This window comes from Nomia melanderi, chromosome 7 (genome assembly GCF_051020985.1).
Source record: "Nomia melanderi isolate GNS246 chromosome 7, iyNomMela1, whole genome shotgun sequence".
Lineage (NCBI taxonomy): Eukaryota > Metazoa > Arthropoda > Insecta > Hymenoptera > Halictidae > Nomia > Nomia melanderi.
Window position 1 is genome coordinate 5159970 of NC_135005.1, and position 26756 is coordinate 5186725.

General features: G+C 30.9%; 1 protein-coding gene across 2 annotated transcripts in view; it reads left to right on the plus strand.

The window, feature by feature from the left end:
- Positions 1 to 1070: 1070 nt before the first annotated feature.
- The window catches only part of LPCAT (lysophosphatidylcholine acyltransferase), a 73230-nt gene continuing 47544 nt past the window's right edge, over positions 1071 to 26756 (plus strand). The window contains exon 1 of one of the 2 annotated variants that reach the window (XM_031970243.2): positions 1071 to 1650. In XM_031970243.2, the coding sequence (XP_031826103.1) occupies positions 1525 to 1650 (126 nt within the window). In that variant the 5' untranslated portion in view covers positions 1071 to 1524. The remainder of the gene's footprint in view (positions 1651 to 26756) is intronic. The other variant, XM_076369336.1, reaches the window with a different exon arrangement.

Here is a 26756-nt window from a genome sequence, read left to right on the forward strand (position 1 = left end):
ACTTCATATATTTAATTTGCAGCAGTATCTTTTTACAAACATTGTCATTGACATAACAAGATTTCGTTAGTAATGTTTATAAGACGTGACCTAAAAAATTATTCATTAAATAAACATAAAAGTACTACAAAAAATTTAAATAACGGAACAAATAATAAAAGTTTATACTAGAAAATAATAAAATTTTTAAAAAATTTATTTGTAAATATTTCTGGCATTTAATATTATTACGCAGTTGATTTCATTCTAAAATGTGAAATATAATCATATATTTTTCATAGCTTTTTTAAAAGTGCATTTTTATTATGCACTGTCCTATAACAAACTTCTTTCAATTGTGTGAATAATTAATTTAAAAATTTTAAACATTTGATAGCTTGAAGAAAATAAAGAATTGAAAGTTTTAAATTAACTTAGAAAGGATGACAACAAAGTAAAATATGTAAAAAAAAATTTCATATCGTTACATCATTTCGATGTATATGTCATACGTATCCAACACGAAATAACAATTGCATGTTAATTTTTGATACTTTTATGTTTTATAAATTTATCAGAATTTCAGGGGTGAATAATTTAATTTCTCAAAACTACACAAGCATATTTCAATTTATTTGTAATTTCAAACATAACTGTTTTCGTTTCTTTTAACCAATATATTAAAATAAATGAAAAACTACAAAGTACATTTTGAAACTCATATGTATCACATTTTATCAACCAAAATATAACTTTTAAACTAAAAATCGTTACGTGCTACAACGTTCTTTTCCCAATTCAAAAAATTAACAATCTAAACTTGGCATTTGCTCCTAGAAATAATTTAATAAAACAACCTTTTCAAGAAATAAGAAAATCAAAATTACAAAGAACGTCATTCTTTCTCTCTCATTACCCATTTTTTACCTGAGTAACTAAATCATATCCACGTTGTCTAGACGTGAACAGAAAAATAGTAAGAAGGGCCCAGAAACGTATATCATACGTCCCTGACGTCGTGCGCTCGTACCCGTTCGTTCGGACAGGGGCAGTTCGGTGGGGAGAACCGAAGAAAACTTTCGACTAGGCTAAACGCGGTGCGCACGCATCTGACAGTATCCCCGTGTGTTCGGTAGAGTTCGGTAACGGTCGGGATAACGTTTGGCCGGTTCGTTCGGTCGAACAAACCGCGAGAGCACAGTATACCGTTGACCAACAACCCTTTCGCGTGCGAGGATGTCTCGTCACGACTAATCACACTCCCCTTTTTCACTCTCTTTCTCTTTCTCTCTTTCTCTCTCTTTATCTTTTTCTCTTATACTTTTTCTTTCTTGTCCCTCTATACACGAATTTCGGCTGCGTGTTATAACAGTGCCAGGGAAGCTCGAACACGTCGCTGGAACTTTCGCACCTACCGATACCTATCGACGTTTCCGCGGCTGACAGTGTGTGACTCTTGCTCGAGCCGTTAAACCGTGCTGCTCTCAGCATCCGTCTCGATCCCGCCCCTTGCCCCCTCGCTCGTTCTCCGTCGCGGAGAAAATCATGGACGAGACGAATGGGAAAATGCGGAACAAGCGCGAGGATGTGGACACTGCATCCCTCAGTGCTGACATCCTGAATCCGTTCGTGCATCGTCTGGAGCTCGACACAACCTACGACAAGCTCAAGGTCAGTAGCTCCCCCAAACCATTTCGCGCACGGGGAATCCCTCGCGGGATCGATGTTCACGCGGCCGATTATTTAAGGGTTGTGTCGATGGCGAGGCGTTTGCGGCGGAGTGGGGTGAGTCGAAGGATTTTAATCGCGGGAGAAACCACTGCCGTGTGCGTCTCTCTGTTCCGGCAGACTGACAACCACGCCGGCATAATGAACTTGAAACGTAGTCTCTTCTCGTGGAAATAGAACGGATTTTGCCGGTGCGTGACTTTCTTCGGTCTTCACGTCACTGGTCTTCTGTGCCGGTTTTCACGTAATGCGCTCGCGACTGGCGTTTGTTTCGGTAGCAGTTTTCATAGTCACAGTATTATTTTAACTCCTTGTGTTATAATAACGTGTGAAAGTCATGGTGAAGATTATAAATGGGATTCAATAAACATAAATATTACCCGAATCTTGTGAATCCAAATTAAATATCATTCTTCTGTTACCAATTATTATACTGTAGAGTAAACGTTGACATTGAGTATACCTAGAATGTTTCTCTTTCTTCCATTGCATCGATCATAGTTGAGAAATAAATCGTAGGCCAAGGAGTTGAACGCAATAAATTACTTTCATAAAATACAAATAAAATTGAAGGAGTAAGTTAATGAGTACACCTTACACCATGCGTTATGATGTTAGATAGAAACACACGTGAGAGTACAGTCCCACCATTTGCAGGGTACTTTTTTATGCGAGTCTTTTTTTACACTGTAAATTATAAAACTGTAGTAACGGTACATGTCTATATAGTTCTTTTGTGCTGGCAGACAGTATTTACGCAATTTTTATTCGTGCAAAATAAAACCACGTGAAACTGATACTCCTCGTAAATGGAGGGACGAATGTAATTTAATTTTCGTTAAGCGAGGTAGAAAATGTTGGACGTCAGAAATTCTTATGTGACGCCGGCCGTAACCGTGTTAAACGTTGTGTCTTGTTTACATGTATATTCGTATAGAATGTTTTCACATTTTCGGTGATCGCATTCAAATGTTAGTTATGTGGTATACGGATGGAGTTTGACGAACGGACTGCTACTGTTTCTACGTTGCTTCTTGCGAAGCGATTATTGCAGCATTTTACGTTTATTTTAATATATTCACGTTGCTCGTGAATAATGGAAAGCACAATAGAAACAGTACTTTATGTAATATAGGGAATTAAATTGCACACTGTGTACATTGTGTTTGCGCAATTTTTTCCTTGATTTGTAATGTATATTTCGGCTGTAATCATTGTTTCGAAATTCATATTCACTGACGATGCAGTCGTGTGCTGTTCGAAGCGATGAAATAGGTTATCTTTTTTCGACGGCATAATATTTTTTAAATGAATTGGAATGTAATGGCTACCGCAAGACTTAAACACATCAATTATAGTGAAAATATGAATAAACAATTTGTACTAACCTAGATAAATTATCGTTTGAAGGCCGTTACGCGTTTTATCTGCCCAATTATGTGTCCATTATTATTTCAAAAGCTCAAAATATTTATTTAAGCAAGTCACAATAATAAGTTTCAAATATTTTACGTTTACCATTATACATTAGAATTTCATTATAGTTTTGTTTAAAAATATATTTCACTTCAAAATATTCCATGCCTCTAATTTTTTAGTATAATACAAATTTTCAATCAACTTTACTATCTAAAGTAATGTAACGTGCAAAATGAATAAAAATGTTTTAAATAACTCTTTGCACTTTGCTGTCGTCGCTGCGGCAACATCGTAAGATAAGTTAATACATCCGTTTTTAATAAAACATAACTTTAAAATGTGTTTTTGATACGTGTTTTTTTGAATGACAAAGCAGAATCTTCAACCTTTCACAGAACCGTGCTCGCACCATTGTAAATACTCATGGAATAGCTGGTAGCTCATTGTAAAAGTGACTCAGAGTTACCGAAAAATCATATTAAAAATTGCTGGGAGTTGCTGAAAAATCATATTAAAACTTACTCGGAGTGCAAAGGGTGAAAATAAAAATATTCTATGCATTGACAAATATTTGTATATTGTACTCTAAACTATTAAACAGTGTGCATACTGTTACAATGACTATTCTATTCTATACGTATAATATCTTCATCTTAATCCTATGCGGTCGTATTATTTTTATGTAAAAATGAAGTTCATAGCTTGGTTTTAAATTTTAGATACATTTAATATAATAATAGATCTTTATTCCTGTAATTTCATATTTCAATAATTTTCATTCTATATGATGAAAACAGTGAAAGTGTTCTATCGGTCATAGTTCGCCTTACGGAAGGGTTAAGCTTTTGCACTCAAGTGGCGACTCTTAGTAGTCACTGGATTTGATAGAGGAAAATTATAAAGTTTGATATTTCAAATTAATTTTTGTATCATGCATCAGTATGTGAAACACAGAAAGAAAATAGCTTTGTTCTTTAACGCTAGAACTACCGAGCATTTATTGGCGTTGACACTTAATCCTTGTAAAGATTGTAATAATACATTTTGTTCCGATTTCTTCCGATATTCGTTATAGTATTTAAGTGAAACTATTTTTTAATATTAGTCCCGATATTGAATACTCTTAAAATATCTAAAACTAAACCCATTATTTTGACGATTACGGTACTTTGTGTTAATATATGCGTGATTTCCCTTTAAGTTAATCGTAAAATCTGTATCTCATTAGAAAACTATGAATATTTCTAGTGACAGACTTTCGCGTGTAAAGGATTAATACCCGCAGGATTGTCAGGGTGACTGTGTTACCATGTGATTCACGAATGATCACATTCATGGCTTCCCAGAATAATTCGTATAAAATGAGATTTCATGGTCTGTTTCATTTATTTTGCATATCTCCGTATTACCTATTTTTGGTAAATATATTTCGAGAAAAGAACCCACGACGAAGGTGAAAACCGTTAAATCATTATATTAGACCTACTAAATCGAATCATTTTTTTCTGGCATACTTTTTGCTGGCTTGCTGAAAGCAGCCAAGTTATGCAAATAGATAGAATAAATTACACGTCTTGTTTAAGTTTATACTAACCATCGGATGGCGGAACGTCTGGCGGTCTGATAAAGTTTCTTATCTACAGTGACTCACAAAATTATTGGCATACACAGAAAGTTATAGGTAATAAAAGAACTTTCGATACTTTTGATTCAAAAAACATAATATTTATACTTTGAACTAATAAAACTATTTTTAAAAAACTACAATATTATCATTTATAGTTACGAAAAAATGAAATGTTACAACTCCGTGCGTTAGGTTAGGTCACAAAATATTGGCACACGTAAGCAATTCTATGAAAAACAATTGAACTACCCAATTCCCATCGTCTTATGTTTTTCTTTACTATCCAGAGACTCAGTATAAAACATTATAACGTTCGATTAACATCGGAATAAACATTTTGTAGAATTTAATAAAACAATATACGAAACAGAGTGTTACTATGGTTGGGAAAGGACAAGAAACTACTTTAGAGATAAGAACTATAGTCATTTTTCATTGGAAAAATGGAAAATTATATAGAGATTGGAAATATCGTATATAAAAGTTTTACAACTGTAACAAATATTATTAATAGACTTGTAAACGAAGGTAGAATAGAGAATAAGACTGGTCGAGGAAGGAAGAAGTTGTTAAATTCACGTGATGAACGATTTGTTGTTCGAAAAATCAAAAAGGATCCAAAAATAAGTGCACTTGAAACGTTAAATAAATAAACCTATAGAATATCTTTTTAAGATGTAAGTTATACTGCTTTATGGAATACATATAGTGATAGAAAACATTTTTTCTCAAAATCGTCATCTCTTTATCAAATGAAATTCAGTAATTGTTTTTACATCTTCTTTCCTACATTGTATAGAATAGTAAATTCAATCAAGTATAGCAACGTATTTTTCGCTCCATAAATCATAAGACATTCATATCATTATTTCTTAATGTTGTTGAACAGTTCTCCTGGTTCATGAATTTATTCATATTCAGACATGTTTATTATCATATGCGACATTGATAATGACAACCGGACATCTTCATTGTTGTAATTGATTGGTTTTGTTATTTTATTTTGTATAAGAGTATCTTCAAAAAAAATTATTTTGCGAAAAAATATTTTTTATTGTTGTATGTGTCTTTTGAAATATCGCAACTTTATGCTGAGAAATTTTTTTTGAGAGTGATTATAAATAATGAAAACATTTAGATATTCCCATTTTTCACCTAGAATACTCAGTTATTCAATTATTTATTGTGAATTATTTTATGTAAAAATATCTTGTTAAATGAACGTTCGTTCTTGATTGAGCTAGACCTTATATTGAAAGAATATTACGTGCTCTCATATTTATAGAACAGTCTCATGTATTTTTCTACATATGATTCTTCTATATTTGAACCCTTATTTCATCGATGAATTGATTGTCTCGTTCTCGCTTCGAAGAACTCGATATAATATTCTTAAACAGCTTATGTTCAGTTTTTGTAAACTATACTTACAAATATTTGATATCTGAATCAGTACAAGGAACACACAATAAATGAATGAATGAATTTTTCAATTGTATCAGTTTAGTTTGAAAAGTCTAAATCATTGATGAGTCTGACACAGTCTGAGCTATATCATTTTGTAAATTGTTACCTTAATGTATTAGCAATGCAAAGCAGTATATTATATATTTTGCGAACATATAATGCAAAAATTTCAATAAATTTAAAAGGAAATAATATGTATGTATGTTTAAATAGACTTATTTTAGACTTATCTACTCTTAATGTTTGTTAAACAGTTTACGAGTTGAAATATGTAATGTGCAGGTTTTAATGAAATATTTATTATTTTAGTCATTTTTTAAAGAGTATGGCACTGAAAAGGAAATGACTGAATATTTAAGAGAATTTAGTTGGTTCAGTTTTGTATTCGATTACACAGGTCTATGTAATCATAATCGACAATGAAATAAAACAGTTAAACATATTTATACATTTCTAAGATATTTACAGTTGACTAGTTCGAATCACAACTTTTTAAATGCATCAACACACGTATATAAGGAAAATTTAGTTAAGTTGCATGTTTCGATCAATACGATACAAGGTTGTAATCCTCTACTAGAGCGCTCATCATGAATTTATGACAGTCCATAAGAAAAATACGAATCAATGCGTGCTTATATGGAAAATAAGAAAAACTGAAGAAAATGAATCTCTGGACTTACAATACCATGTCGATTTCATATTGAATATTTTAAAACGAATTCTGAAGTAAACGTAGGCATAGCCATTTTCTCACCCAATTTTCTACTGGTTTTATTTTTTAATTTCTGATATATTCGATCACTAATATAATATTTATCAATTAATATAATATACATATAACCAATCAAAACTATAAAATTAAAAACTAAATCCAAAATACGGGGCAAGAAGTCCATTTTGAGTTGACTAACATTTTATACTATAATTGAATAAACAATAACAATACCAATAAAAGAACAGTGTCGGATTAAAACACGATAGTTACCGTTTTGCGAAAAATAAAAAAAGACATCTATAGATCGTTATCACTAGTTTGATAATCATTTATACGAAAAACAAGACTTTCATCCTCACTCTGTTGTATAGTAGGGACTTAATACCGGCATGAGTCGTGTTACGTTTAACGGATCAAACGTATTTCAAGGTTACTTGCTGCCAGGTCCAGGCTATATAAAATACAATGATTTTTACCGCCATACACGCGGCATTGCACTTTTACTTACTACGTCCAATGCATTGGTCCGTTAAGGGTTAATACTGGTATAATACCGGTTGGCCTTATACCAAGAAGGATATACGGAAACCGATATAATATCGGAAACCAAAATAAACACCGGTATTATTCCGGTTTTTCTAGAAGGTGTATTGCGATGAGGATTAATACGCGACGAATATTTACTAACAAAGCAATCTCCACCTAAATGCATACTTTGCGAAATACCTCTAAGCATTAAACACATTCTAATAAGTTGCTCATGTTTTTCCTCTAAAAGATACAACTGTAACATCAAATCTGATATGAAAACGAACCTAAATGGTCCCAACAGTATCCAGAATGTGCTTAAGTTTCTCAAATAAATTAACCTTCTAAATTCATTATAATTAAGATATATCTATTTCGTTAATATTGTATTATTATTCATACAACTATGTATATTATAATATAATAAGTTAGTATGTAATAAGTATTATTAAAGTAATAAGTAATGGATCTAATTGTCGGTGGTCACTAATGACTTCACTGTTAATATGACCACCTTAAAATAAACTCAAATAAAAAAAAAAGAGTAAGGATACATTACCGTCAGTGTTACGAGAAATGACGAAAGCGGCGATGATACTGAAACGTACAAATAGAAATTTATCGCTACATTTATTTTATAGTTGAGTAACAAAACAAGCGTTGAGAAGCAAACGTATACTGTCATTTCTTTTATAGCATTGCTATTCGTATTTGTGATTGCCTGTAGGACCGTTCTCGACGAAAATACGGCTACTCTCGTGAATATATTCTTCACCAGTAAGAAAATTTTCTTGAACCATTTGAGTGCCAAGTTTATTTATTTGTTTCCCTGTAATGATTTATTTGTTTTCCTTCTAATTATTTATTTGTATTTTTTGGTATTACCAACTTAGAAATGGAAAAATGTAACAGTCGCACCGTTTACAATTTCATTTATGGTAAACCAGAAAAGTGTAATTCAGTTTTTGAGCTCTAACGAAAGAATTGTGATTGCACCGTTTGGCATTTCTGATCGAGTTTTTGGGAAGATTCGTGACACTCAAACGGTTAAAAGTAATTAATAGGAAAATTCTCGCCACAGTTAAAATAAGAAAACGAAAATATTACCGGTATAGATAACAATAATAATGAAATATTAATAATGTGTTATAATATTAAATAAATACTAACCCAGACCTAATCCAAATGACTAATCAACGCGACCTTCAGTTAGAAAACAAAGGTATATACTCGGTATACAGTAGAACCCCTATAAATGATTGTTCAATAAACAATTCTTGCAAAATAACTATAAAAGTAAGATCCTTCATATGATCAAGAGATTCGTAAGCATCAAATGTCTATAACTCGAAATTTGTTAATCTTGCTATACAAAGTTCTACTTAATACGTAATTATATATGTATATATCCGGTTACTGTAGTATTTCGGTTTCTATAAAGGTTACGAAGGTATAACCTAAAAATACCAATATAATATCGTTCTCAGGTGGAAGTCCTGTAGTTTCCTGTCTAGTCCTGAGCAGCACGACTGTAGAGAGGGACTAGTGTATCATTTACCGTACGGTTCTGAAGAGAGTGTCATGGGGAGGGGGGTTACCATGAAGTAAGGGGAATGCACTGCATCTCCACCTTTCCTATGGATGAACAGCTGTTACACGGATAGCTAAGGCTGTAGTAATGTACGCGTGTTGCGTTCATCGAAGCTATGTAAGCCAATAATGACATGCGTGCTTAAGTACATATGACCCGAAGGTGGTACAGATATTCTGGTCAGTAGGACCGCATTCTTTCCATGGATCCTTTCTCTTAGCACTGTTCAGTAAATTGTACCTCTCTACATTGGGCTGTACTATACGACATTGCTGTTTTTGTTGGTTAAGATACAGTGGCGTTCGAAAGTTCCCGGGCAGATCATATTTGGAACTTTTCTGACACAATAGAGGTTTTAAAAACTTTTTGTTATTATGACATGTAAAGGATATGTTGTATGAGAGGATACTGTAAAAAAATCAACACCATCTATTCTTTATACATATTTTTTTAAAAATAAATAATTTAGCATGTTTAAAGGTGTTTGGTCAGAGTGTTTTAAAAAGAAGATAATACTTGTTTTTTGTTATAATAATAATTTAGTGTATAGTATTTAACATATTACACTTAGTGTTTTGTGGCCATACCCTTTGTATTAATGACAGCGGCACATCGATGTGACGTGGACTCAATTCCAAAAACGATCTGGCCGAGAACTTCTGATCGCCACTGTAAAGCAATGAAGTTACTTTCCACTCAGAAATTTTCATTCAACATGTTAACAATGGAACTACCAAATCAGTCAAAGTGGCTCATTCTTAAATTCTTCTTCTGCAATTATTGAAAAGGTAACAAATACTTCTATGAGAACTTTTTTTATTTCTAATCTTCCTTTGTAATTTGTTTAGAAATCTGGCAAATTGTAATAATATAATTTTAACCCTTTGCACTCCATTTATTTTTAACGTTATTGGGTGTAAACTTGTGTTTATTTTTAGAGAAATTTATTATTATTATAATAAGATTGAACTTTTATAATGTTTTAAAATGTGGTACTTTCTAAAATAACTCAAATAAAGTATAACAAATTTGTGTTGTCATTTCTAGCATGACATACGAGTGCAAAGGGTTAATATGTTCTCGTTCGCATGACCCATCGATAGTTTGCAAGATGTACCTTGATCTGTCTTACAAATAAGCACCGGCGTGAACGTGTCAAAATAAAAACGTGGCTTACACTTCTGAAATGTCCATATTTCACACCAAATGTTTAGGTATTCATCTTACATCAACAAAGATTCTAAGAACAATTTGAATAATACATAGTTGAACATCAAAACTGCTGCTACCTGAAAAGTTCCGGTATACACGTGCCGGTTAGAAAAGAATATAAATCACTATTTCTTGTTCTCCGCTAATTATGTAAATACCATGACAGCAGTATGAACATCTCTGTTATTAACCTGTCAATTAGAGATAGCAAGCATGCTCATTATTTTTTTTCATGCATCATCTTTGACTCACTTCTAGTTTTCTTGATAGCTTATCTAGATATTCTCGCGTTCAGTTGATCATAATCTAGTCCATATGCAGGAATGTAAATCGAATTATAACCGTGATCTATAATTACAGAACAAATAACTTTACTCATTATTTCATATTAATGGTATCTGTGTAGACATTCGTGCGAAAACTTGCAGTATCTCGTGATGAATTCTTTTCTCACACCTTAACATCTTCGCAGTCAGAACATTCAGGAGAATCGATTTGCGTGACAAAACACGCTGTTCTGTTGAAAGAAATAATGCATTTGCACTTTGCAGATGCACTGTTGCATTTATGAAAAAATGTCGCTGCTCGAAGACAGAGCTTTTTATATCATTCAACTTCTTCCTTTACAAGTTTTCTTCTGCTTCCAACTTATACTCAAAGCATAACTTGGCCCAGTTGCGTGACTCACCCTGTATATCACGGATCGGCGTTATATGTACATTTTGTAAAAGATCCGAAGACTAAAACACGTATTTATATTATTTGACGCGCGGGCGCCACGTGGCTCGTATATAACTAATAGGCGATTTTATCGATCTCGCGTGCCAGCCAAAAGCATTAATAGTTCGCAGTATTCGTTGAATGTATTTAGAGTGACGGTGCGTGGTGCGAAAATATTTTGTTCTCTGGCTATATGCGTCCAATGTAAAATACTTGCGTGTAATTGTATAGAGCAGGCTTGTTCAACTAGCAGCTCAGCGAAAAATCGTAAGCATAGACATTCTATGAGATTGCAACTAAAAGAACATTAACTCATTAACTCGTTTGCATCATTAGTGTATATATACAATCAGTTTTGTTGGTCATTATCACAAGAGATCGACATCAACACCACAAAACGCGCGTAATACGTTTTTTCAGCGCAAATGGTTAAACACGGTATTAATTTATGTGCGGCCCCCATAACAACCCATCTTCTTCTAATGATGCCCAGGAAATCTAAAAACTGAACACATCTGCTATAAACGTTCTTACACTCGAGTTATTCAAACATTCAACGTGAAATGCAGCTTTCACGCCGAGACAATGGCCTGGCACATCGCATATGTACGCCTATCGCGTTGCCATATGTCGATCATGTTCATATTTGTGCGCCAGACGCGAAGGAAGGTAAACTCTCGAAGAAATTTGAGAACTTTGCAAACTAGTACTTACGCTAAAATTAGGATTGTTCTGGAAATTAGTACTTCGGCAAACTGATTTTCTTTCAGTTCAACAGCAAAACTGTTTAAGTGTTGGATGCTTTGTTGTTCAAGAAATATATAAGACTTTGGTATATGGTACAGTTCATTCGAGACTGGAATTGTAATATAGAGATAGATTCTCGTTTATATTTCTTAGCAAATTTAATAGTTTTTTCAATATTTTGTAACATTATCTTTTTCATTAAGGAATGTACATGAGAAATATGAAATGTTTTAAATAGAACCTACTTTGTTTCGTGGAAAACATTTTTTGCTTAAATGTTTAATTTTAAATTTCATTATTTTAAAAAACTTCAATAAGTAAAACCTACAAAGCTGACACATTAATTACTACGAGAATTCTGAGGATTTTGTATGGTATTAATTATATAGCAACGACAAAGAGTATTACAAGTAATAATTAATGTTTACTTAGATTAATATTACACTGTTTTCTAGTTACTTACGTCAATAAATAATTTTATTTGGCATCAATTTTTATATTGTAATTGTTTTCAAGCAGTTAAGTTCTGGTCATCAACATAGCAGTTAACTTACTAAAATCCGGAATCTTCTACGTAATAATATACAAGAATTATATTATTTCTATTCGTATCCACCAACCAAAAAACATTGTTCAGGATTTCTGAGAATGTGAATTCAGTCAGTACTAAAACCATGCACCAGAAATATCACTTATGCAGTGTCAATTGATTTATGTGTCACGTTCATAACCGTGTTGACATGTTTCAATGGTGGCAAACGTTTCGTGGCCTTTCAGTGAATCGCTCAGGCTTGAATGACCTCAACTCTTGCAATGTGGAGATCTTTGACGAGTATACACCTAGGTCTATTCAGTATGTCACTCATCAAATTTTTTGGACACTGACTTTTTTAGAGGTGATTCTTCGAGACACGTTGAACTACTTGTTGCATCCATTAACCCTTTGAGGACGAATGTCGCCATTTTGGAGACACCAAACCTTTATATCCGAAATATAGCAATATACAATGCAATTATTCGTATAACAAAAAATAATAGATACATAGCTCTCATTTTCTTTAGTGTGTAAGATTTTTACGTATAATTTAGCTTCCTCAGTATTTAATATTAATAAATACATCGATTAATAAATAAACATTTAAATTTTCGTAAAACTTGCAAGATGCATTCCTTTTGCTAGAATAAATGCATTTAATGAGTAAAGCTTTATCTATTATGTAAGAAAATACATAACGAGTATACTAAGGTTTTGATAGTTAACTTAATCTTTTCGTTCCGAGTGGTACACATGAGTAGGTACGACGAAAAAGTTTTAAAGATAAAGGAAAATTGTACCAGACGAGGATCTTTGCTTATGACTGACAACTTAAATGTTAATTGTTATTATTATTAATGCTTATCTTATTTCTTTCATTGAAAAGCTTCAATTTCATTTGAAAGCAGCTATTTTTAGTCTTTTCCTTGATTTAGGGGAAAAGATACATATTCAGGGATGAAAGGGTTAAGTTAGCTACCAAAATCTTAGTATGCTCATCGTGTATTTTCTTACATAATACATAAAGCTATAACCCATTTGTTTCATTTATTCTAACAAAAGAAATAAATCAATAAGTATTAATGACTATATAAATTAATAAATAAACATTGAAATAACTAGCAATTGAAATAAATAGTAAAACTTACAAGATGTATTTCTTTTGAATTGTATTTTAATATTTAATATTAAATATCTTTTGCTATAAACATTGTAATTCTTGTAAAATTTACAAGATGCACTTCTTTTGTATTTAACACTGTTCAAGAGTTAAATAGAATCACCGCCAAACAATGGCGGATCATTATGTTTCGTAATCAGCCACTTCATTCAGATACTGGTTATTACTGACAAGTTCATGAAAGTTAAGATTGGCAATCAGCCCAACATTGTGTTGGCGTACAAATAAAAACATTACCAACCCTAGATTACAACACCAGACTGTGACCACCAGTATTATTCTATTACAACCTCGTAATTTTGATGATAGTATCATGATTTGAAGTTAATAGAGCATCCGACCGTAAAGTGGTGAAGGTGAAGGTATTTATCTACTTCGAAAGGTGATAAATTTTAAGAAGTCTATTTCTTTAAAAAATATCTTAAAACCTGAATAATATCTTTAATACACAATTAAACAATTTGTACAAAATGTATTTTTTAGATATTTAATTTCTATAATAGGAATGATTGTTCGAATGAAAATGTTTGTCAATTAAAATGACCCCAAGTGTGCACTATCATCAAGACATGAAAATGACGCAGTGCCTTTGTTTAATATTCATTGATTGCATCAATATTAAAATTAACATTAGTACAGTTTTCTTATTTTGTAATCATTTATATCTTAACTCCATCAGGGCTGACGGACATAATAATATTGCACTGTTATACTGCTTTTAATATACGATAAAATATTAAAACTATGACAGACAACCATATATAAATATAGAGAAGTATAGAGAAGTAATATACTACCACATTTTATTCAAAATATACGTATGTCATTATTGGTGATACATTAAATAGCAGTCTTTTGTTGTTAGGTAAGTGTATATAATTTTGTACGAAAGTCAGGTCTGAAGGGGTTGAAAGTGTTAAATATCTGAAATGGTTTAAAAAATATATAGTTTTACTTCAATACTATAATCAATATATGAAGAAACCGAAAAAAATTCATTATAACAATTTTTATAGGGATTACATACTAATCACGTAAAACGCTCGGTATTCAGTAATCATATCGGTTGTATTTAAGTAATGATCGTATTCATTCCAGAGAAATATCATTACTTCTCTAATCGTAACCCAATTTACTTTCCGTGTGGTTTATGAGGTATCTACCGTTAGAATAACAACTGTGTTTTCTATTCATTTACGCGCTAAAAATTTAGAGCAATGGTCACGGAATCCGATCAACTCTCTGAACTGTATAAGCATCTTGAACAACTCCGAGAAAAACGTGATACATGCTTGTGGTTTATTAGAAAACGTATAGAATGGAGAATTATTCAAACTCGATTAGGAAAATTGAAATTATCGGCAAACAGGAACATTCTCAAATTTTGCGGAGATCGATATTCGGGTTAGTAGGTTTATAGAGAAGTTTGTTAAGTCGTGACGACAATTTAACTGGTCAGTTATATTTGACTGCATTCTATGAGAATTTTTTTGCCGTCTTTATATATTTAATAATTGTTAAGAATTAACCGTTTGACCTACAATATCGTGTCAGGCTCGTGACGAAAATTTTAAACCGAATTTGATAAGTCTGAGTGTTATTTATTTTGTTTAAACATAAAGTAAATATTACTTTCCTGTTATCAATTATTAACATTTTGAGTAAAAGTAGGTATAGAGTAAGCATCGAAATTTCTTCCGTCTCTAATAAATTATTAACGATAAAGTAGTTTTATCAGTCATAATTGAGAAATAAGTTATAGGTCAAGAGATTAAAAATTTGAATCGAATTATTTGTACATTTATTAAATATGTCAGTTCAAATTGTCATTACTCATTCTTAATTTCGAATCGCGAACTGTGATGGACATTGATATCTGGCAATGATTGTGTAATTTAAAAAATATCGTGTGAGCCCAAATTATAATTACAAGTTAAACGTCTGTTTTCCGTACGGTACGTTCATTGTTGTGTATTGACCCGATTTATGTCATCAGCTGATTTTTAGTTATTCATAACTGGAAAACAATACGTTTATCGAAATTCCACCAATAATCGCTATTTATTTATTTCATCGTATAGAGTCATCTCCTACAAACATGATTATCCCACACTTGAATATTATATAAAGTAAATATTTAATATAGTTATTAATAAATGAAAGTAGCTAATAGTTAGAAAATATTATGTCTTATCCTCATGAATAATATCATATTAATATTAATATATTAATATTAAAGAATAATAACAATTAATAAATTTATGATAAATTTATGTCGCTTCAATAATTTAATAAGTGAATAATACAGTAGTGGAAAAAATGATAAAATTCTGCATTCACTCTTCGTTAATGTGTATATCAGATGTCGCAATTGAAAAATATCACCTAAATGTTAACTGTGATTCTACATAAAGTTACCAAGCGTTTGATATAATTAATGTATAATCTTTGTAAAGATTGTAACAATAAATCTTTTCGGTTTCTTCATATTTTTAGTATAGTATTCAAGTGAAACTATTTATTCATGAAATAAATTAACAATAGATTTTTTTCAGTTTCTTCGTACATTGATTATAGTATTGAAGTGAAACTATTTATGTTTCAAATCATTTTGGATATTTAACGCTTTCAAGATGCCATTGATTACGAAATAAGAAAAGTGAAACCCGCCATTTTGATGAGTGCGACAATTCTAGTGTTAATTATACAACAATTATAACTTGAGTTATTCTATAATATATGAATATAAGTAGCGTTTAAAAGTCTAAAACAAACCTTTAACACTAAAATTTCCAAACGGGACAAAATGACCCATTCCAGATGCCTTCTTTTTGCAATTATTAAAACGGTAACAAATGCTTCTTTGAGAAATGATTAAAGAAACTGATTTACCAATACGCAAAGTGAATTATACATCAACTGAAGTGTCAATAGATGCACTCTTGGAGTTTTCATAAAGGAATTTCATAAAATCAAATCAAGCTCGATAGTTTTATTGTTAAAAATCAAGATTTTAATTTTCAAATGAGACGTACTTTTTGAGTACAGCTTCGCAACAGATTCGCTCGATGTTAAGTCTTTTCTTCTTCGTGGTAGTTCAATTTTCTTTTCAACCATAAGGCTGCACCTTCAAATCAAACTTTCTCCGTTTAACAAGAACTGGACGTACCGGATTCGGAGCAAGCCGATGCGTAACTTTACAAAGAAATTAAAAAGAAAGTTCACCAAGTGAAACGAACTTTACAGAAATTACACGATCAGCGGAAATGCGCGCGCGACCTTCCGTCCATCTCTTCTTCGTGTGACCGTTGCAGTAGTATTATGTAACAGGAACCCGATAGCAATGCAGATGAAATTACAATAAAAACCAGTTTCAGCAACTCCACAATATGACATTATAACCGCCAATTGCACTTGCACAGGAAAATGTAAAAAAAGTTCCAAGGAATAAACGCTGAGGAAAGGATTCAATTTACGAAAAAAATCATGCTTGTATGGATACTAACTATTTAACACATTGTTGACCGGCAATTTTACGCAGAAGCTATCACATGCCATCGGTTATTATTGCGTAATCAAATATGAAAGTGAGACAATCTAAATAAATTTCAACATATTTTATTTCTATGTAATGAATTGAAATGAAACTGTGAACATGTCTTTTATATAACTTTGAATATTTTGATTTTGCAATATTCTATATTGCCCTGCATTTCAAAAATTGAAAGAGCTGATATAAGTGCAAATACGAGTTAACTCGTGACTGGTCAACAATGTGTTAATACACGATTGCGTGGCATACACGGGTTCGAACGATGTACGAAAGACCGTTACTAAACTTTATTAGAATATTTAAATTCAAGCTTATAATTTATTTCTTCTATATGACTGAAAAGCCTTTGTTAGGGAAAATTGAATAGTAACGATTTTATATTGATTATCAAATGGAAACTTGGTTGACTTAACGTTGGACACCGAGAAAATTTATGCATTAACCATTTACCCTATAGTTTCCTTTTCAATCGCGCTCAATAGAGATAATTTATTATATAATTTTTCAAACAATTCAAAGTTTTCAAAATTTTAGTTTTGAATTTTGAACATTTTATTTTCCAATCTTATAGACGTAAAAGAGCAATGTATTTTTTATTTAAATTTTTGTTCGCTATCTCTTGCCCTTTTCAAGATAATTCACGGGAAAGAAAAATTTGCATTTTTACAAGTGAAATGGGACACGAAAAAAATTGCAATGTAACGACTTATTCTACTGACACACAAGGTTTCATCATTTCTTGAACTTCCGCGTTTGATAACTCCCTTCATGAGTGAATGTAAAGTATATGCTGTATTGAAATTGCAAGAAGAACGTTACTCTGGGATGTTACGGTGGGACAAATAATGACAGTTACGAACAAAAGCTGGAAGTCATTATGAATTTATTAACAAAATTAAAAACTTTTGACAAGAAAAAGAGTTCTGGCCGGTCGCGAAGTCTAACGTCTCGCGATGAACGAGCAATTCTAAGAGCAGCGTAGAATTCTTACACGACTGTGAGGGAAATTGCTAAAAGTGTTGGAGTAAACCCTAATGCGAAGAATGTGAATGTCGTGTTTTACAAAAATACAAAGACACAGTCCGTAGAAAATTATTGAAGAAACCTCGATTAAAGGAGGAACATAAAATAAAATATTTATAGTTTGCAGAAAAGTATATACGTATGAGGAAAAACTGGCGAAATGTGATATTTATAGGCGGAAATAATTTAATCTAGGCGAACCTGACGATTTAAATTATTTCTATCATAACAGAAGAAAAAAACAACACTACATTGAATTGTCGTTCTATAAATGGAAGGTTAAATCGTAATGGCATGGCTCAGTATTAGCTACCATGGAAAAAGGGAAAGAAAATTGGTTAGCTGAAGAATGAACAGCAAAATGTATGCGGAATTGATTGATCGGTAAATAAATACATATACTACAAGAACTGCTGGAAATAAAGGGTATAGCAGGATAAGGAGTCAAAAGTGCCCTTAGACCAATTTTTCTCGTGACAGTTTCATTCGGTACCTTACCAATAGAAAACATTGTACACCAATTTTTAGTCCACTGTCTCAACTAGACGAGTAGTTACAGGATAAATTGGAATTATCAATTTTTGTCCCATTTTCCCTACTTAATGGTACGTAATAATTCTGAAAAAATACTGAAATATTTTTAGCATAACAATATATGGCTGAGAATTTTTGGAGATTTTTCCGTTCCAAATTCGTAGTGTAAACAATGAAATAACCTCAGAAAAGTAGAAAAATGTAGATTTTGCATTGAAACTGTCGGTCCACTATTTTTTCGTTTTTACTTATCTACTATTTTATCAATCTTTCTATTTTAGTTTAATGTTAATCAAAATTGTCGAATAAAGTAAATGTTCCTTTAACTCTGATTTTTGTGAATCGAACTATGAAAATGGGAAAGTGACAGAAGTGTGAAGAAGGAACGATAAATAATACGTACAGAATATATGCAAATTAAAAACTTATTAAATTGTAATTAAATACAAACTTTACAGAAAATTTAACATATATTTAAATACGTTATTGTAACTTTGCATCATAGCAGTAAGAAATGAGAGGGGACACATATCTACTTAAGTATTATTGAATTTCGAAGCCTCTATCTTATTCGCTTAGAATGAGAATCTCTTTAAGTATTACGAGAAAATCTCACGTCCGTATGTTGGATCGTATTTAAGACATATTGCTGGTATTTATAATTACTTCATTCGAGATATATAATCGTTTATGGAAATCAATGTAAAAGGAATCTTTAAAACGAAGTTCGAAGTTTTAACCCTTTAGTTCTTGATGGCATCGCTTTGAAACTACATATTTAAATATCAGCGAAATGGAAACCAGTATAAAATCGATATAATAATAACCACTTATTTTCTTCACAGTTAGAATAGCTTTTTTCATAAAAATATTTGTTTTTAGTACAAATGATAAGTTAGTTAAAAAGATTTTACACTTCTAATTGAAGTAATGATAATGGGTTGATTCTATTTACTATCAAATATTATCCTAATTTATTTTAATGAATGAAATATTCATCGTATAGTATTGTAATTACTATAAAATAGAATATTCTATTCTACTATAGTGTAGAATATTCGCATAAAAGTGGTGGAATTATTTACCTGGTGAAATGTAAAAAGATTGTTCATGTATATAATATAAGTAATGACAGTATGTTCCGTTAGTTTTGAAAGTGGACTAAGTCATATATTTTTAGTTTCGAGACAAAACTCAAAAGTCAGTGTTTGAATAGATCAAAACATATTTTTATGCCATCTAACGAAATACTTCAAAAAATATGTTTAAAATCTTTAGTTTTTCTTCAAAATATATTACAGAAATTTTTAGAGAGAGCATTATCAGAAATTTTTCAAATTAAATTCCACAGTTAACAGACTAATTTAACATTTGCATACAATGACGAAATATTCTATGCTAGTGTAATAGTTGCACAATTTCAAAATAAAAATTTCGATGGTTAGGTGTAATTTATTACATCCATCGTATATATTGGTAGATTTTCACTACGCAGATGAAAAAGGTTTTCATTTCGACGCGAAGAAAACAAGCCGCGTGAAATGTTTGGAAAAACAATTCTCGTCAATTTTTCGTGGGAGAAGAGCAAGTCTTTCGCCTCCGCGAAATGTGGGTCATATAAGCGGAAAGAACCCACTCCGCGGAACATGTATATACTCCAGAAAGGATAAAAATTTCCTAGACTTCTTGTAACAGAACAGATGGAACTTATTCCATCTAACATAAAATTACACGTGAACACTCCAGGCAAGATATTAAACCATTGATATTGGTGTTATTTTTCTCAAAGGAAAATTAATATTCAATTATGTACTATCATAAAAAGTTTAATAGTGGAGTTATTAAACTGTAAACTGTACTCTTACGTTATTTCTACTAGATTTATGACCATAATTTTAGCAGTATCAATTTAAAAAACGAATTAATTTAATTATTCGCATATTATGATAACAGAATCACAGTGTCTCAGAGAAAAGGATCTTCGCAAACAGCAGTTTTTGAAAGAATTTATAAATGTTTTTAAGCTAGCATATAATTTTTGGAAAAATTATATTTTAATTTATTACGGATTTATTACCTTTTGCGGACGAGAATTTTTGAAAGCTTTGAAAACCTTTTTCATAAGAAAGCTGAGTTATGCATCGAAGTTTTAAATACTTGAAAGAAAAAAAGTACATCAATATCAATTTCTCGATGTTTGAATCACTAAATTATTCATTTGCAGCTGTCGAATTTAGACATCAAAGCTCTAAGTTTCCATTATGGCGACATTCAACCGCAAAGGATTAATATTTTAAATTATACTTTTCGAAAAATTATGTGTTAACATTTCGCTAATATTGCAATTAGTTTCACTAGAAGTTAAATAGTACATTCATATTTATATTCAGATCTTTACTATAATACTACAAAAAAATGAATTGTTACATTAAGATAGTTCCATTTATCTTCTATAGCTTATTAAATGTTAAAAAGTGAAATTGAACTATACTTTTATCCATTACGAGCGCATCGATCGGAAGATAGGTAATAAATTCTTAAGAAAAATAATTTAATCGAAGAACGTTCACGTTACATTGCCCATCGTATATCTATGTCACGGAAATTTTAAATAAATTTATAAATTACATCTAGCCTCAAACATTAAATATCGACGATGAAATTGAAACTTCATTTGGCGTTATAAAACGTAACTGCAGTTACAAATAAAGTAAAATATTTTTTCATTCATGAGTTTCACAAGGGAAAGATAAGTTCCATTAATTTTCATTTTAGATCTCAGTCCATTACATTTTACGTAGATATTTCTTTATGCCATAAATGTATTATATTTATTATTAGCCACTAATAAATTTGCATGTATTATATATCACCTGGGAATTAATCTATTAGATTCGCTCCAAGTAAATGAAACAATTATTTTATTGTGGAACTAATGAAACCGAAACTTCGGTCATAAACATTTTTAATAATTTCTGGCAATGTGATAAAGAAAATAGGAAAACAGAATCTAGTTGTTGTTTTCATTTCATACAAGTAATTCTCATAATAAATGATATTGACATCTAATAAAAAATACACTTCAATTCAAAGATGTTCCATTGAAAATTTGTTAGCTATTAATCCTTTGCACTCGAGAGATGTTTCTTAGTGACCATCTGATTAGACGCAGCAAAATTATAAAATTTGAAATTCAGTATTAAATTTTGTGTAATAGATCAACACATGGAACATCGAAGTAAATGTTTAATTCTGTCCCTTAATTTATGTAAAATATTCTCGTCCAAAACATTTACTAAATAATATGGACTATTATATTAACGAGATTTTGAAACTAAATTCCACAATTAACAGGTTATGATATATATTCGTGCAACTGCATCGACCAAAATTGATTTAAATATTTATCAAATAGTGTTTATAAAATTCAATATAAGTCAAATTGACTCATTCGTAGATCTAATGTTAAGATCAATGACACGTGCATAAAGTATTCAAATGTCCCTTTCGAATCGTCCCGTACACAAATTCAAATATATTATATGCAAAGCAGCTTTCGTTGGGAATTCCTCTTCCTGAAGAGCCTTGACACGATTCCTGGCCATCAGCCTGCATAGCGACGAGTTCATTAATTCACGTGGTAACATAGAAGTACACGAGATGAAATTCGTAATTCATCCGATGACGGATTTTTCACTTCACACGTCGCGCTCGGCATGTACCATTTACTCGATTCAATGAACGACCTTAACTTCGTTTCGTGACATTGACTAGTTCATTGGGAGTTCCTGAACGAAAACTTACGTGTACGCTGTCCATTCTTCTGGAATACTAATTGCAGTCTTATCACGCGACCAGTTGTATGCGGAGATGTTTCATTGAAACATTTCGTAACGCTTCAATGATCGGCGATTTATCTATTCTAACTAACTCGGAAACATTCGAAACAAGAATGAGAATAAATAGAATATAAGATATTAAAAGAAATGTAATGGACCTAGAGAAATGATATTGTGATGTTTTTTAATTTTTTTTTAAGTCATATTCTCATTTTTAAACGATATTTTTAAATTTGAGGAAAGTATTAGAAAATCGTTACTTTCACATGCATAAATAAACTGCAAACCTGCAACATTTTGTACTGATGCAGATCTTCTGCATGGTTTATGCTTAGAAGAAACTTCCTATGCAATACCTCTAATAACTAAAACCAGTCACTTTCTCCAATAAAACTGACTTTTACTTTGTACATTGTCTTCGGCAGAAAGAGAGAGAGGAATAAGAAATAAGTCAAGAAAATACTGTATTTCAGGCCGAGTTCTTCCTAACGACCTTTCAAACGTGAAACTCATTGGTTCTTCTGAGAGACGTTGCTCGTAAAATCAAGACAGGTTCCTAGCAAACGAGTCGCATTTTGCACAAAATGCAAACGGATTGCCAAATACGACCGGTGAAACATTAATTATCTGAAGAATATCGTCATGATATTTTGTGTCTTCATTTTTATAATTTCGTCATGATATCTTTTGTAATCATTTTTATAGTTAACGTATAGTAAATTTTGATAGCCTAAATTTTGTTGGTTAATATTATTATAGACACGTAAAGAACTGTGAAGTTTTAAAATCTGTTCCTTTTTCAAATAAATATTTTCCACAATAATTAAAATTACAGAATTAATGAATTAATAAATGTAGAATACGTATTTATAATTAATATAAAACTATAATTATAAAAAAATGCACGATACATTTTTTTATATCATGTGTAACGTAGAATAGTATTTAATCTTAAAAATTTATTTCTATTTAAAACAGTTTTTTTTAAAAGTATTTTATATAGATCAATGTATGTATAAATATTCAGGCAGTGATTAATACCAATTTTTAGAACTGTAGGGTTTCCAATGCGCAGAACAAATTTAATGAGACAAAACAATAAAAATGGAAGAATCTTCTGTGAAAAATGGAAGCAATTATTCGATCATAATCTTGATTTTCGAAATTACATATGAAGCATTTACTATTCATGAAAATGTAAAGCCAGAGAAAAGAAATTATGGACAGAAGAAAGTGCACACAACGTTTTCTAATTGAAAACGTTCAACACGTTTAAGGACGTGCATGTCTGATTTACGAACTTCTCGATTAACTTTCAAAACAAGGTCTATTGTAATTTAAAATTATATATTCAGTTTAGAACAAAAAAATATTTAGTATTTTCTTTCAAGATATTATCAGAAAAAATTATGATTCAATTAATTATGAATTAATTATAAATTTATAATGATAATGATGAATTCGATGATATATAGACAAACGTATCTTAATGCGCTTCGTCTGTACCAAAATCTCTTTGCTACAATATAATTCAAAGCATTATAACACATTATGAGAAAAATATTATTTTCATGTCATTCGTTATAATAATTTTCGTTTGAATAAATTGTAAGTGAATAAATCAAATATGGTTACATCATATATTTACCAATAAAAGTTACAAAATCTGAGTGCAATTATAACGATGGAAAATAAAAGTACTACCAAGAAACCAGTGAAATTAGTTTAAGAGTACTATACTACATAAATTGACAGATGATTGTAAATGCCTTGCCAATGTATGTTTACGATCCTTTCATAGAATAAAAAGCAATGCATCAGCAGATCGATCTGCAAAAGGAACAGACGAAGTTCTTAAAACTTGGTCATATAAAGACATTATAAGAAATATATATGTAAAAAATATATAAATAAAAGAAACCAAAAGTATTTCAGTATGAATGGAAACCAATATGAAAAGTAGAAAGATATGAACATAGATACAATCATGAATGATACAAACACCAAAAGACAAGGTAATAACTTAAAAAAAAAACAGGAAACAGTGGTAACGTGAGTCAGAATAGAACACACAATATTAGTGTACAGCTATTTAGTGGAACGGAAAGAGTCGTTAAAATGTGAAACCTACCACATTCCAGTCCAGTTCAACGTATTTTTTTTCACTGCTAGAAATACAGAAAGCAAGGAAGAATATTGAATAAAATCATTGACATAAAGGAACTTTTAAACACTACAAAAATCAAAGAAGATAATAAAATTTCTCACACAGAAAATATAAAACACTAATATCCAAAGTTATGGACTATGCAATATCAATTTATATTAATTATGCATGTACTAGCAGATATGGTGTTCATCACAATTACTTTGCAAGTATACAGTTTATATTGTTTTGCTACAGAGAAAGTAGTATAAAAAAGGATCAGCTGAAATTAAATGAACATTCATACGATCAAAATCAATTATTTTATTCATAAATATAACACACTGTAACCTAAAATTCAGTTTTAAATTAAATTAAATTCAGTGTTAATTTAATTAATCGAGGTCACGACCAAGTAAATCCTTTCGATTCTTTGTCCAAGACACAAAATTCTACTTATTCGAAAATTAATTTTCTAGGAGGCTTTATTCTGTTTTTATTACGCAGGTGGAATTATTTAAATAAAATGTTAATTTAATTAAGTTTAGTTTAATGTTAACTTTATGTTAATTTAATTTAATTTGATGCTAATCTAATGTTATTTCCATTAAATTGTATCTACCGTTAATTTAATTCAAGCGATTGTATCTACGGGCATAAATACATAATAAAGCCTCCCAAAAAATCGACTTTTGTAAAGATAAAATTTTGTTCCTTAGAAAAGGAATCGAAGAGATTTACTCGGTCGTGACCTCGATCTTGAAAGTTATGTAAATACACCGTGTGGTGCGTCGTGAAGATATACCTATAAAATGAAACGAACAGGTGATGGAGCCTAACGGAACGAATGAACGGTACTCGTTTCTCGTTTTTTCTTCTTTCTCCTCTCTGTTCCTCCTGTTGATTCCATCATACCGGTCCTTTCTCTTCCTCTACTCTTGATCCATCGATTGCCGTCATCCTAAATCCTCTTTCTTCCCGTAACCTTGCCCCACTAAAGGAAAAAGGCGTTCCTGCTCTGAACAAGAAAAAGTCGTGTCCAGGATATTCTACATTGTCTGCTCATTCGAACGTGAATCTTCATTGTTTAAAATCGATATGAAATAAAAAGGAAATATATGTAACTTGTTAGTAGTATTTTTATTTTTTTGTAATTCTTGCTTGATATTTCGGAATTATTTCCGGTTTTATCACTTGCCTACAGTATACATTAATTATATATTACATACCGGAATACATAGTATTATATTTATCTTATCTATTAACTCTTTGCCTTATAATAACGTGTTAGTCTCGTGGTGAAGATTTTAAACGGATTGCATAAATATTATTCAGTTCTTCCGAATTCAAATTATATATTCTTCTTACTTTATCAGTTATTATACTTTAGAGTAAACATGAACATAGTATGTGCCTAGAATTTGTCTCTTCTTTTCAATAAATTAATAGAAAAATATTATAATTCTATCGACCATCGTCGAGAAACAAATCATATCTCATTGCTAATAAGTGATATAAAATTGATTTAACTGTATATCAAAAACTGACTATACTATAAAATAACTACAAATACTACAAATACAATGAAATAACCCTTGCGGGTTAATTAAGTTAGTATTTTATAATTATTTTTTGGTATATACCTAACTCGTTTTTATATCAACTATTATAAATTCAAATATATTGTATTTATTTACTAAATAGTGAGCAATGTACCATTTCAGATAAAATGGTACATGTAAAGTGGCAGTAGTCGAAAACGTTCCATTTAACACTAGAACTACCGTACCAGTCAAAATAACTGGTTTCGATTTTTTTGTTTAGCAATTATTGATATCTTCGAAGCATTGAATATTCGAAATGATTTTGAAAATAAATAGTTTCATTTCAGTGCTATAATGAGTGTCTGAAGAAACTGAAAATAATCTATTGTTACAATTTTTATAGGAATTGCATATTAATCGTATTAAATGCTCGGTAGTTCTTGTGTTAAACAGTGTTTCAAAAAAAATTTTTATTGGTGCGTATTTTATGAAGCAAAATACAAATTTTATAGCCTATATTTTTCTAAGGATAATACCCACTGCGATCTCCAATAAGTATAGATCTTCAATAAACTCTCCAAGTTTACTAGTACAAAGATCACAGTAATTAGATTCTCGTTTTGTACTTGGATTTATTACCCGTTACAATACACTGAACTTTCCTTT